Genomic DNA, 14693 nt, shown 5'->3' with positions numbered 1-14693 from the left:
GTGTGTGCGTGTATGTGCTATGTGTGCATGCACGTGCATGTGTGTGCGTGTGTACATGTGTGCGAGAGTGTGTGTGCACGCACGTGTGTGTGCGTGTGCATGCGTGTGCAGTTTGAGCACTTGGGGCTTTAGCTGAGTCATCTCTGAGGAGGGCAGACAGGACGTCTCAGTGGGTAAAAGCCTCTACACCAAGCCTGGTGACCTGAGTTCAATCCCTGGCGTCCACGTGGTGGGAGGAGAGAAAACCTCTTCCTAGTTGTTCTCTGATCTCCATACACAATAAATTTGCTTTTTACGTTTCGAATAAAGACTATAAAAAGAAGTGTCTGAGAAATGCCTGGCATAGTCAAAGGGCACAGGCCGCCGCCTTTCTCCCGCCTAAGCTCTGGGGTCAGAGTTTCTGTCTTTGCTCACATAAACTACCAAGATTCTCTTTGTCATGTAAAGCAGGTCCAGATATTTAACATATGTAAGCACTTTTATAATACAAATTGAAATGTTGTGTTATAATTTGATTTTTAAAATTGCATTAAGGTTTTTTCTTGTGAGATTTCCATTTCCAAAAGTATTGATAAAATAGTGTATGGAAACTGCATTAAGAAGCGTGTAACCCACCGTATCCAATTTAAGATGAGTTTAGAACTCTTGTTTGTTTGTTTGTTTGTTTTTGTTTTTATGGACTTGGAGCTGAGAAAGCTCCACCCCTAAGTGTTACACTTAAAACATCATAAACTCTTGCTCTGAATCTCGTTCAGTTACTGCGAAACCAGAGATTTCCGGCCTCCTACCATCATGCTGTGGAGACCGTGGTGAACATGGTGATGCCACACATCACGCAGAAATTCCGAGATAACCCAGAAGCTTCTAAGAATGCCAATCACAGCCTGGCTATGTTCATCAAGGTAGGGACACCGGGGGTGAAGGCGTCCACCATGGAGACTCTTTAAGAAGAGCAACAGCGAGTCGAGGACGGGTGTTTACGTCAGAGGATAGCCTAATAGCAGCGGCTGCGTGCTGGCGCCCAGGGTCCCGCAAAGCGTGAGTCTGAACTAACGGCTCTCGCCTTGCTTTCCACAGAGATGCTTCACCTTCATGGACAGGGGCTTTGTCTTCAAGCAGATGAACAACTGCATCAGCTGCTTCGCTCCTGGAGACCCCAAGGTGCGTGGCTGCCGGGCACCGCCCCGCGTCTAGCTGGCCCGTTCACGCCGAGAAGCCCGCCTGCCTCTCGGCTCTCATTAGAATCTTCTTTTTGTTCCTTACTTCATTTTCCTCGCAGACATCGGCTCTTATTTGTATGGGTAAATGTGAGGTATTAGGAGTTGAGTCTCCCTGAATGGGCATATCTGAGTTCATTTTTTTCTCTTCAACACCTGAGATAACTTAACAATTAAAAAAAAAAAAAAAAAGTCAGGGCCTGGAGAGATGGCTCAGAGGTTCTTCCAGAGGTCCTGAGATCAATTCCCAGCAACACATGGTAGCTCACAACCATCTGTAATGTGATCTGGCGCCCTCTTCTGGCATGCAGGTGTACACACAGGCAGAACACTATACATAATAATAAGTAAATAAAACTTTAGAAACAAAAGCCAGCCAAGCGTGGTGACACACACCTTTAATCCCAGCGCTCAGGGAGGCAGAGGCAAGGACAGCCAAGGCTACACATAGAAACCCTGTCTCAAAAACCCAAAACAAACAAACAAACCAAAAACAAAAGCCTGTGTGTTGTTGATGATTTACCGAAACCTTGTAACCATGTAACCCTTCTGATAGAATTATCTTTCGTCATTCCCTTCCATATTATACTAATTTTATTTAAATTATACTGAGTCTATGTAATTATAAGCTATTTGAAATCTTTTGTGGATGTAGAGAGACATAAGTAATAAATGCCCTAAAGTCTGTGGAAGGCATTAGTTAGTGACGTGTGTTCATACAAATCCCCACAGCCGTCCAACAGCTGTAAAGCAGCAAGCCCCACTCCCCATGAGCCAGCACTGAGTGCTAGTACTTCGCTTCTAGCAGTGTCTGAGGATCCCAGATGCAGTAGCCAGCGAGGGTTTCATGTCTAAACATCTCTCCCTGCAGACTCTGTTTGAATACAAGTTTGAGTTTCTTCGTGTGGTATGCAACCATGAACACTATATTCCTTTGAACTTGCCGATGCCGTTTGGGAAAGGCAGGATTCAGAGATACCAAGGTAACCTGTTGCTGCCTGGGTTCATTTTCTCACTAGGAGAACCATAGCATTTTAAGTAAGAAAAGTAGTGATCCAAGTGTTATCCAAATGTTGCTTTCATTCATGAATGAGGGTGTGTGTGTGTGAGATTGACTTTTCCAAAATCGTTGTGTGTGTGTGTGAGAGAGAGATAGATTTACTTTTCCAAAATCGTTGATAAAATCTTATGTAGGGACTGGCCTTTCAGCAAACCTAGAGATGACCATACAGATGACAGGGAGATCTCAAGTTTTTCTAGGCTCATCAGAAATAAACATCATGACTGTTTTTCATTTTAACATTTTACTTAAATGACAGAAATCTGTTTATTTACTGCATTTGTTTTGTTTTGCTTTCCCCTCTTGTAAATTAGCTTTTCTTTCACCAACTGTGGAGTCAAATGACCCTCCTGTAGGTAGGTGTGGGACAGAGGCTTGCTCTGGCATTTTTCTCCACTTAAAAAAAAAAAAAAGAAATGCAAGTGCTCACTCAGCTGCTTCCTGTGCTGTTCATTCAAGCGTCTCCGAGTATCTGGTCAGGGTTTCCGTTTCTGCTGAATGGGTGAGACTGTTTTCCACGGAGCTGAGATGCTCTCCTGAGATGCCTTAGAGTCTCTCCGCTTCTGTTTTAAGAAGCCGAACAAACAAAGCCCTGCTTCCCACCGCCCCACCACCCCCACCCCCAAATCACATCCCGCCACTCCAACAGCTCTTGTCTGCGGAAGCAACAGGAGCTTAGGGCACGTGGCTTTTTCATAAGTGTTTTGTGTGTGCATGCTGAGTCCCCATGGACCGCTCTGAACCCTCCAAGTCTGAGGAGACTTGAGCTCAAGAGCTGCGGCATCACTGACACCACCGCGCATCCGTTTGTTGGCCAGGTCGTTCTCGTCCCTAGGAGAGGCAGGGAGCGCCGGGCTTAGCGTTCAGCAAGCAGCCGAACATGGTCACTTTGGAGAAATAGACAGCCCGCCTTTGTACTGACTGCTCCATGGGGGTTTCTGTCAGTGTGCTGGGGAGACTGCAGGACCTGCAGAGAGGCTTTGAAAGTCAAAGGAGGAATCCGTGGGACTTCTTGGATGATGGTAGAGTCCGTGGGACTTCCTGGATGATGGTGGAGTCCGTGGGACTTCCTGGATGATGGTGGAGTCCGTGGGACTTCCTGGATGATGGAGGGGCCCGTGAGACTTCCTGGATGATGGAGGAGTCTGTGAGACTTCCTAGATGATGATAGAGTCTATGAGACTTCCTGAATGATGGAGGGGTCCGTGGGACTTCCTGGATGATGGTAGAGTCTATGAGACTTCCTGAATGATGGAGGGGTCCGTGGGACTTCCTGGATGATGGTTGAGTCCATAGGACTTCCTGGATGATGGAGGGGTCTGTGAGATTTCCTGAATGATGGTGGAGTCCGTGGGACTTCCTGGATGATGGAGGGGTCTGTGAGACTTCCTGGATGATGGTGGAGTCCGTGGGACTTCCTGGATGATGGAGAAGTCCGTGAGACTTCCTGGATGATGGAGGGGTCTGTGAGACTTCCTGGATGGTGGTGGAGTCCGTGGGACTTCCTGGATGATGGAGAAGTCCGTGAGACTTCCTGGATGATGGAGGGGTCTGTGAGACTTCCTGGATGGTGGTGGAGTCCGTGGGACTTCCTGGATGATGGAGAAGTCCGTGAGACTTCCTGGATGATGGAGGGGTCTGTGAGACTTCCTGGATGGTGGTGGAGTCCGTGGGACTTCCTGGATGATGGAGTCCGTGGGACTTCATGGATGGTGGTGTCAGTGTCCCACTCAGCCTGCTTTGTGATTCTTGCACTTTGGTGCTGTGTGACTATTTCATTGCTCCTCTTCCAGGAGGTCCGTGTCTGCCCTTCTCTTTGCAGAAGATGAACGAGCTCTCAGCTTCGCCATGCAGCTTGCTGGCTTTGCATTCTGTGCATTTCAGTTTTAAGTTAAGAGGAACATTTTAGAAAAGGCTGAAAAAAATAACTTACTTGCTCAATGAGAGCAGAATGAATAGGTTACGCATTGCCGTATCATTTAAAATGCATTGACTTTTCCTGGGGCTGTGACAGGCATTGATAGCCAGGGAGCAGATAGCTGAACTCAGGAAGTAAATGACATTTTAGTAAATCTTATGTATTAATTCTTTCTTTCATGGTGTAGTTTTATTAAATTGGTCTATAGTTCTGTTAGTACAATTACTTCATTTTAAAAAATTGCCAATAACGTATCTTAATATGATTTTATTGTATATTCTAAAAATTGGTCCTAAAACCAGTTCCACTCTCAGAATTCAGGGTAGCTATTTGCATCTGTTTTGTTTCCCTGTGAGAATTATGTGTGTTAAGGAGTAGGCTGCAGAATCTGCCATTTTCCTGTGTGAGGCACACACGGGGTGGGCTGAGTGGAGACATGGACGGTCTTGCCGGGCTCAGGCAGTGCTGCACCCTCCTGAGTGCTGTCTGCTTCTTTCCAGATCTTCAGCTTGACTACTCCTTAACGGATGAATTCTGCAGGAACCACTTCTTGGTGGGCCTGCTGCTGAGGGAGGTGGGCACCGCGCTGCAGGAGTGCCGGGAGGTGCGCGCCGTCGCCATCAGCATGCTCAAGAACCTGCTGATCAAGCATTCCTTTGATGACAGATACGCTTCGAGGGTGAGCGAAGGCGGGGAGGGCGGGCGGTGCATTCCCTTCACTTCACGTGGTCTGGGAAATACTTGATTAAACAAATCCTGTTAACAGAGCTGAAGTTTTTCTTACAGGAAGAGTCCAAAGTAAAGCAATAGCCGGGCGTGGTGGCGCACACTTTTAATCCCAGCACTCGGGAGGTAGAGGCAGGCGGATCGCTGTGAGTTCGAGGCCAGCCTGGTCTACAAAGCGAGACCAGGACAGCCAAGGCTACACAGAGAAACCCTGTCTCGAAAAACAAAAAAAATAAAAATAAAAAAGCAATAGCCGGTGTAACGTACTCGGCCACTGCAGCTCGGCCACTGCAGCTCGGCCAGGGAGCACGCTTACCCTCTGTCTGTTTTTCCAGAGTCACCAGGCGAGGATAGCCACTCTCTACTTGCCTCTGTTTGGCCTGCTTATTGAAAACGTCCAGCGGATCAACGTGAGGGATGTGTCGCCCTTCCCTGTGAATGCAGGCAGTGTACGTGAGCATGGTTGTGACCGCACCCCTGCAGTGTGCTGGGGGGGTGACCGCACCCCTGCAGTGTCCTCTGGGAATGACCACACCCCTGCAGTGTGCTCAGCTGCAGTAACAGAGGGCTTCAGACCCTGTGACTTAGAACAGTGGGGTTTTATTCCCTTACGTGGAGAGTGCAAAGTCAGCGCGTCTCTGGGGCTGCAGGGGTGCGTGTGTGGGTTGGGGGGCTGGGGGCGTGGGGTTGGGGGATCCCTCATTTCTGGCATTGCTGGCAGCCGCTACGGGTCATGGTGGTCATTCCACTTTGCCTCTGTCTGCACATGGCACTCTGTCCTTGTGAGCCCACCCCTTTCTTTTTCTTGTAAACACTCAAGTGGCTGACTTTAGGGCCCACGCGGTATGCCCCCCTCTTCACTGATGCCTCACTTATACGTGGAAAGGGCCCAGGTACACACTGCTCCACCCACGACATCCTTCCCCTTAATCTGCTAACATCTTACCACATAGTCTCCTTGGGAAATTACATGTCTTCTTTAAAAATTTGAAGATTATTTAATTCTATTTTATGTGTGTGTGTTGCCCACATGTATGTGTGCCATGTGCATGTTGCCCACATGTATGTGTGCCATGTGCGTGTTGCCCACATGTATGTGTGCCGTGTGTGTGTTGCCCACATGTATGTGTGCCGAGTGCATGCAGCATCTGTAGAAGCCCACATAGGGCATCAGGTCCCCTCGAGCTGGAGTTACAGACAGCTGTGAGCTGCTGCATGGGTCTTCTGGAAGACAGGCTGTTGTCCTCACCGGGGGCCGCCCATCCAGTCCTGGGAAATTACAAACGTCAACCCTGGCTCTATTAATAGCGTAGTTCCATCGGTTCCACAAAATGACCATGGTGGCACATGCCTTCTATCCCAGCACTCAGGAGATAGCAGGAGGATTGCAAGTTCAAGGCTAGCCTGGGCTACATGAGGCTCTGTCTCAAAACAAGGAATGAGGGTTAAGGAACAAAGAATGGCGTGGTGCTAACCTGTGTTCCTTACTGCTCAGTTCTGCCTGCGACCCGATGCCCATCCTGTCAAAGCCGCCTCTTAGAGCTCCTGTTTCTCTTCACTAGACTGCAAGTCAGTGATTTCAGGGAGAGGAACACGGGGCACACAGGCAAAATAAAACAAGTAAAATGAAGATTCTTGTAGTCAGCCTAGAATTCAACATTCTCAAAGCATTAACATCCAATTTCTTGTCAGAATACATTTGCAAAGGGCTTTTTCCTTATTAATATGTAATGATAAGCAAGTGCTCACATAGTGTGTGTGTGTGTGTGTGTGAGTGCATATGTGTGCTTGTGTGTTCATGCGTGTGTGTGTGTGCACATGCATGTATGAGTACATAGGTGTGCGTGAGGTTTATGTGTGTGCATATGCAAGTGCATGTGTGTGTTGTGTGTGTGCTTATGTTTGTGTGCATGTGTGAATGCATGTGGGTGTGCTGCGGACAGAGGACAGAGGTCAGCATCTTCTTCAGTCAGTCTCCACCGTATTTTTTGTGGGGTGAGGAACAGGGTCTCTCACTGACTAAATAGACCACTTCCTGGTGAGCTCTATGATTTCCCTGTCCCCTCCCATGCCCAGTGCTGGGGTCACAGGTGACTCCACCACGCCCAGGTTGTTAGGGATCGGAACTAAGGTCGCTGTGCTTGCTCAGGGAGCACTTACCGTCTCCTCAGCCACTTCTAAGTATTAACAGTTTCCAACATTTCATAACCCAGAACCTATTCTCTCTTTCCCGAGCTCTTTGCCTGTCCACAAAAGCTCAGTCTGCTGATGATTTCAGCAGACAGCACTGTTGATTTTAACAGACATGCCCTTATACTCTCAACCATGAGCAGATGTCATAGTGGCGTAGACTCGGGGAGTTTATGTGTTGTGTATTTAGGTGTGTTGTTTACATGTATGTCCGTGCACCACATGTGTGCAGTGCCCATGGAAGCCAGAAGAGGGCATTGGATCCTCTGGAACCAGAGTTATAGGTGGTCATGAGCCATGTGGGTGCTGAGAATCAAACCAGGGACCAGGTCCCCCAGGAGAACAGCCAGGGCTGGTAACCCCTGAGCCGTCTCTCCAGCCCACACTGCCTGTTGCTTACACTACTGTCCCCCTTAAGTACTGTTCTAGGCGAGTGCAGGTTGGTAGTATTCGTTTTTCTATTTCAAATGGTGTAAACCTCATTGTCCACAGCCTTGCTCACTGATCCGACGCCATGCTGTGCCGTTTGTGTGTGCCTTCTCTAACTCCCCACGCTCCTCTGAGCGGAGTAGTTCAGGACAGCACATGACTTGTTCTGATGCTGAGGAAAATGAACACCTTCTTGACATAACTTTAAATGAATAGTTGCTACCCTGACAGAGCATCCCGCCTGAGCATCCAGGGGCCGTAGCTGATGCTTCTTACAAGGACAGTACAGCCTGTTACTGCAGTTAGAAACCTGGGCATGGTGGCGCACACCTTTAATCCCAGCACTCAGGAGGCAGAGGCGGGTGGATTGCTGTGAGTTCAAGGCCAGCCTGGTCTACAAAGTGAGTCCAAGACAGCCAGGGCTACACAGAGAAACCCTGTCTTGAAAAAAAAAAAAGAAGAAAAGAAAAGAAAGAAAGAGAGAGAGAGAGAAGCCTCTGCAGGGAGAAGGATGGGAGTGGGCGTGTGGCCGGGGCAAGGGGGCACACCTGGGTGGGACCGGCAGCAGGCTTTCTCTGTCACCTCCACCTCTGTATGTCCCGCGCGTCTGCCTACCCACTCCAGATGCTGGACGTGACGGCTGTTACGTATCCCTTCCTTCACTCTTTGCCTTCGTACTTCAAGGTCAGGCCAGGAAGGCTTGTTCACCCACGACTAATAACCCCCTCCCCTTCCACAGATTGCAAAGGATGAACCTCTTGCTGCGCCAGCCGGGAACCCACTCATGACTCCACAGAAGGGAAACACACTTGACCACAGCCTGCACAGAGACCTCTTGGGCGCCATCTCTGGCATCGGTAAAGGCCTTGTCCCATGTCATTCACACTGTCTTTACTCTCACAAGTCGTCAGCACCAGATTAGGACGGGGGACCATCTGCCCTGGATGTTCTAGTGCAGTGTCTCAGTGCTGAAATCTCTCTCAGGCACTGTAACCAGGTGAAACATGGTTACACCGACACACGGCTATGTCACCTCATGTTCAGTGCTTATTCCGATGGTTTCAGATCTTCATTGTGCTTTTAGAAGCAGGCGATCTGCAGGTATCAGGCTGAGTGGAGGATTTATTTGCTGTGGTGCTGGTGACCCAGATGGGGTGTGACACAATTCTGAAGGAGGTAATAGTTGTGGCTGGAATTCCGTCTCTGTATGAAAAACTGCCCCATGGGAGGGAAATCAGGTGGCATAAATCAAGACTCAAAGAGAGAAGTCGGCCTGTGAGAAAGTGCACCTATTTATACTCTGACTAATTAGGCCACAGCTTTACAAAGACGATGAGGATGCAAAAGGTTATACATGCATGCACGCAGATGCAGTCAAACCATGCACGCACAGGCGCAGTCACACCCTGCACGCACAGGCGCAGTCACACCCTGCACGCACAGGCGCAGTCACACCATGCACGCACAGGCGCAGTCACACCATGCACGCACAGGCGCAGTCACACCATGCACGCACAGGCGCAGTCGGACCATGCACGCAGTCAGACCGTGCACACACAGACGCAGTCACACCCTGCATGCACAGGCGCAGTCAGACCATGCACACAGATGCAGTCAGACCATGCACACACAGGTGCAGTCAGACCATGCACGCACAGGCGCAGTCAGGGCTATAACAGAGCTTCAGAGGCTAGCCCTGCCTCTGCCCCCTCTGCTAACCACACTTTGAATACAAAGCATCCTGCCGAAGCTAGTGCTCATTCATGCTGCAAGTGCATGGGTCACGAAGGGACATGCCTCCGTCCACCGAGTTTCAGGACCAAACCGTCCTCCTGAGTCTGCGGTGTTACTCTCTCTATTGTTAAAGCATCAGTGCTACAGAGACAGTGAAGTGAGACTAGACCGTGGCACTGGAAAGCCCACGGCGGCATCTAGATTTACCCCGCGGCAGTGCTAGTCACGAGGCTTTTTTGTTCTTACACATGGTTTCCATGGCTACATTCCCCCTTTATATATCATATATTATATATAATATGCAGTGTGCGTGTGCGCCTGCATGCGTTTGTGTGCGTGCATGTGTGTGTGCAGTGTGTGTGCGTGCACGAGCATGTGTGTGTGTGTGTGTGTGTGTGTGTGTGTGTGTGTGTGTGTGTGTGTGTTTGTGTGTGTGTATGTTGTAATGGCCATAAAGTTCCTCGAATTGCTGACTGCTGTGGGATGTCTCTTCCGGGGCCTGCACTCATGGTCCTGTCCTGCTCTGTACAGACACGAAGCCGCTGCTGTGAGCAGGGAGGCACAACATTTAGAGAGTGTGTGCCCGCAGAGCTTGCAGCGCTAGCTTAGCTCAGATGGATGGGGTTTCGTCCGGGCCCCCTGCTGCCTGGTTGCTGCTGTGGGGTGTCTCACTCCTGCACCCTGTCCCTCCTTCTTTCTAAGCTGTCACTGACAGGAAGGACAGGCTGATGGAGTGTGCGGTTGCCACGGAAGTGTGTGCTGTCTTCATTACAGCTAGCTCTGTGTGCTGTGGCATCCGTGCTTGGTTGTGCCAAATAGATGAGTCTGCCAGCATTCCAGCGTGTTTGGAGCCCTCACTGCTCTGCGCCCTCAGAGTGCCACAGGGAAACACTGCAGACTTCCCAGAAGCGACCCCGCCAAAGTGACAGTTTGGGCTCATTTGATTCTCTCTTGCTCAGAGTTCAGTGTTGCGGGTTGAATGGCGGGAGGGACCCGTCCTAGTGTGCGTACACTGCAGTCATGAAGGGGCTCTGTGCTGACCTAATCTCGTCATCCTTCACGGAGTTTCCTGACCCAAACCCACTTTTGTGGAAGCACAGCCGCCTCGTCTGTGTTGCTCCAGGGACGCGCCACTGGGAGCCAGGTTCCCCAGGTTGGGGTGTGGGCGAGGAGCCCCTGGGTGGCTGGTGCTGAGTTCATCCTTCCAGGCAGTGTGAGGAAGCCACGGTGCCCAGCATCCTCAGAACAAGCCCCGCAAACGTGGTCGGAGCGCACGGATGAGAGCGCCCAGAACTGACTCCTGGGTGAAAGGCGCTCTGAGATCCCCCTGCTCCAGAGGACAGGCCCTCTTAGATTCAGGGTCCCCTCCACCTGCTCCATATTTGGGAGAGAGATGAACCAAACTTTATTTTATTCATATGCTGTGTGAGGCCTTTAAGACTCATTCTCCTGGCGTCAGAGGCGGCTCAGTGGTTAGGGGCACTTGTTGCTTGTGCACAGGACCTCAGTTCCATTCCCAGCACCCCCCGCAGTCTGTAACCTCAGCTCCATCCAGCACCCCCCGCAGTCTGTAACCTCAGTTCCATTCCCAGCACCCCCCGCAGTCTGTAACCTCAGTTCCATTCCCAGCACCCCCCGCAGTCTGTAACCTCAGCTCCATTCCCAGCACCCCCCGCAGTCTGTAACCTCAGCTCCATTCCCAGCACCCCCCGCAGTCTGTAACCTCAGTTCCATTCCCAGCACCCCCTGCAGTCTGTAACCTCAGCTCCATTCCCAGCACCCCCCGCAGTCTGTAACCTCAGTTCCATCCAGCACCCCCCACAGTCTGTAACCTCAGCTCCATCCAGCACCCCCCGCAGTCTGTAACCTCAGTTCCATCCAGCACCCCCCGCAGTCTGTAACCTCAGTTCCATCCAGCACCCCCCGCAGTCTGTAACCTCAGTTCCATCCAGCACCCCCCGCAGTCTGTAACCTCAGCTCCATCCAGCACCCCCCGCAGTCTGTAACCTCAGCTCCATCCAGCACCCCCCGCAGTCTGTAACCTCAGCTCCATCCAGCACCCCCCGCAGTCTGTAACCTCAGTTCCATCCAGCACCCCCCGCAGTCTGTAACCTCAGTTCCATCCAGCCCCCCCCGCAGTCTGTAACCTCAGTTCCATCCAGCACCCCCCGCAGTCTGTAACCTCAGCTCCATTCCCAGCACCCCCCGCAGTCTGTAACCTCAGTTCCATTCCCAGCACCCCCCGCAGTCTGTAACCTCAGCTCCATTCCCAGCACCCCCCGCAGTCTGTAACCTCAGCTCCATCCAGCACCCCCCGCAGTCTGTAACCTCAGCTCCATCCAGCACCCCCCGCAGTCTGTAACCTCAGCTCCATCCAGCACCCCCCGCAGTCTGTAACCTCAGCTCCATCCAGCACCCCCCGCAGTCTGTAACCTCAGCTCCATCCAGCACCCCCCGCAGTCTGTAACCTCAGCTCCATCCAGCACCCCCCGCAGTCTATAACCTCAGCTCCATCCAGCACCCCCCGCAGTCTGTAACCTCAGCTCCATCCAGAACCCCCCGCAGTCTGTAACCTCAGCTCCATCCAGCACCCCCCGCAGTCTGTAACCTCAGCTCCATCCAGCACCCCCCGCAGTCTGTAACCTCAGTTCCATCCAGCACCCCCCGCAGTCTGTAACCTCAGCTCCATCCAGCACCCCCCGCAGTCTGTAACCTCAGCTCCATCCAGCACCCCCCGCAGTCTGTAACCTCAGTTCCATCCAGCACCCCCCGCAGTCTGTAACCTCAGTTCCATCCAGCACCCCCCGCAGTCTGTAACCTCAGTTCCATCCAGCACCCCCCGCAGTCTGTAACCTCAGCTCCATTCCCAGCACCCCCCGCAGTCTGTAACCTCAGCTCCATCCAGCACCCCCCGCAGTCTGTAACCTCAGTTCCATTCCCAGCACCCCCCGCAGTCTGTAACCTCAGTTCCATTCCCAGCACCCCCCGCAATCTGTAACCTCAGTTCCATCCAGCCCCCCCCGCAGTCTGTAACCTCAGCTCCATCCAGCACCCCCCGCAGTCTGTAACCTCAGCTCCATCCAGCACCCCCCGCAGTCTGTAACCTCAGCTCCATCCAGCACCCCCTGCAGTCTGTAACCTCAGCTCCATCCAGCACCCCCCGCAGTCTGTAACCTCAGCTCCATCCAGCACCCCCCGCAGTCTGTAACCTCAGTTCCAGGGGATCAGACGCCCTCCTCTAGCCTCAGTGCGCAGTGGGCATCCATACAGGCAAAACAGCCAAACACATAAAAAGTAATAATTGTTGAAATTGTTCCCTCTGAAAGTGACATTATGAAACATATCACTGTATTAACTTATGGGTAGTAATAAAATAACATTAAATTGTTAATATTAATAAATAAATGTACAGAAATAAAATAGTTTTACTTGGAAATTTTAAAAAATAAAGTCATTACCTCGGTGAGGACACAAACACACACACATTCTGAGAACAAAATAGGTACAATGGTTTTGCATCACCACACTTGCATCTCTTTCCCTTAAATTAGGACTGCAGTTTGGAATTGGCATAGCATCCATTTCTTGTCCCCTTTCACCTGAGTTCCATGTCCTGGCTCCACTGTGAGCTATGATTATTTTAAGAGAATTATGTGATCATAGCACAATTCTTTTCTCTCCCTTTATAAAAGGTGTTATCGCTTCTTCATAAAGTTTTTCACCCATTTTTGTGCTGGTCTGCAGTGCTGGAGTCACACACTTGCATGGACTTTACAGTAAATAACACGGAGGGAGAAGGGTTTACATGTGTATCACACGTCTGTAATCATCAAAATGCTTGCCTGTGGCTCCCGCGCCACCACGGTACCGAGTCAAGGGCGAGGGACTACAGATTTAACACACACACACACACACACACACACACACACACACACACACACACACACATTAACACAGCAGGTCCTTCGTGCTAAGAGAGCAGCAGCAGCAGCAGCAGCTTCAACAACCTTTATTCAGCGTCCAAAGAGCCTTCTTAAAGGCAGCGAAACAGGAATGCCACTCGCAGGTGAAATTGCTCAAAAGGCGATTGCGCACAGGAGGAAAAGTCTCAAGGAAGGGAGGGGTACGTTCTCAGAGCAGTAAACATGACTAGCTAACCAACATAAACACAGACACGGAAGCTGCTAGAAATAGGACATGAAACAGCAAGACAGGCAGGCAGCCCAGTCGGGCCTGGTTCCTACAGTTGCCCAAGAGATGATGAACTCAGGCCATTAGCCATGAAATTTAAAAGTGTGACAGCTGAAAGACTTAAAACACAGAGGTGGCTTGTTCTGTCTGCTCAGCCGTCCATCCGTCCATCATCCATCCGATGGAGAAATGTCCCAGCCCGAGTGAGCCCGATTTCCTACTGAGACCTGCCATGGCAGGTTGTGGGTTCACAGTAGCAGTGCTTTGGGCTCGGGTCTGCAGCACGGTACTCACACAGCTGCAGAGCGTGGTGCCTGGGGCCCCGTCGAGTGACATCTGCAAAGCCTGGTCTCTCTGCTGGTCTCTCACGGGGTACCAGGTCCAAAGAGTCAGTTTTAGGGTGTTGTTTGTTTAATCTCACCTAAGCAGGAAGCCAGTCTGTTGCCCTAAGAAACTCTCATAGTTCAGAGGTGGAGGCGGCTTCCACTTTCAAATGCTGTTGTTTCAGACATGTCAAACTTTCGTTTCCAAGTGAGATTTCCTTCCTTCCTCTTGAACAGCAGACGTTGCCAACTATTTCAGATTATAGATTAAGGGCGGATCTAACTGTCATAATTTTTGGTGGTACCTCCGAGTCAAAGCTAGTAACACCATTTTTCAGAATTTACTTGTCTGTTTACAGATCTGTTTATTCACGTCTTAAAAAACAAACAGCACTTGTATCCTAGCACCCTCATAGGTCTTTCAAAAACAATATGCATAAACTTAAGGAAAAATACTTTAGTCTTATTTTTAGTGTCTTCAGGCTATTATTAGTGAGTTGTTCATACTTGGTAGATACTTAGTTTGGAATCAGATTGTTCATTGCTTTCCACACTGTTGTCTAGAACTTGCCTTTTACCATAACAAAGTGCCAAGACTTGACATCAGCAGAAGAAAACATAGCACGGCTCTCTGTCAGCCAGGTATCGCTGTGGGTCCTTACGTTGTTTAAATATCCCATTGCACCCCTGGAAATTCCCTGGAGCAGCTGTGCATACCAGCTGTATAGTAAGTGAATTAACAGTGTTTTGTACAAAAGGTTATTTAATGTCTCTCTGTACTTGAGAGACTGGAGAGCTAGCTCGGTGGTTAAGATCACTGGCTGCTCTTGGAGAGGACCCAGGTTCAGTTCCCAGCACCCACATGGCAGCTCACAGCCATCAGTAACTCCAGCTCCAGGGCCTCT

The 14693-nt window shown here is 50.4% G+C and overlaps 1 protein-coding gene across 2 annotated transcripts in view; it reads left to right on the top strand.

Moving 5' to 3' along the window:
* The window catches only part of Dock9 (dedicator of cytokinesis 9), a 276731-nt gene that overhangs the window by 205062 nt on the left and 56976 nt on the right, over nt 1-14693 (top strand). For both annotated transcript variants that reach the window (XM_051160989.1, XM_051160987.1), the window contains exons 28-33: nt 756-902; nt 1078-1161; nt 2089-2200; nt 4696-4874; nt 5257-5370; nt 8280-8397. In XM_051160989.1, coding sequence (XP_051016946.1) covers nt 756-902; nt 1078-1161; nt 2089-2200; nt 4696-4874; nt 5257-5370; nt 8280-8397 — 754 coding nt within the window. The remainder of the gene's footprint in view (nt 1-755; nt 903-1077; nt 1162-2088; nt 2201-4695; nt 4875-5256; nt 5371-8279; nt 8398-14693) is intronic.

Source organism: Acomys russatus, chromosome 18 (assembly GCF_903995435.1).
Source record: "Acomys russatus chromosome 18, mAcoRus1.1, whole genome shotgun sequence".
Lineage (NCBI taxonomy): Eukaryota > Metazoa > Chordata > Mammalia > Rodentia > Muridae > Acomys > Acomys russatus.
Note: the sequence above shows the minus strand (reverse complement) of the source record. Positions and strands in the feature narration are given on the sequence as shown.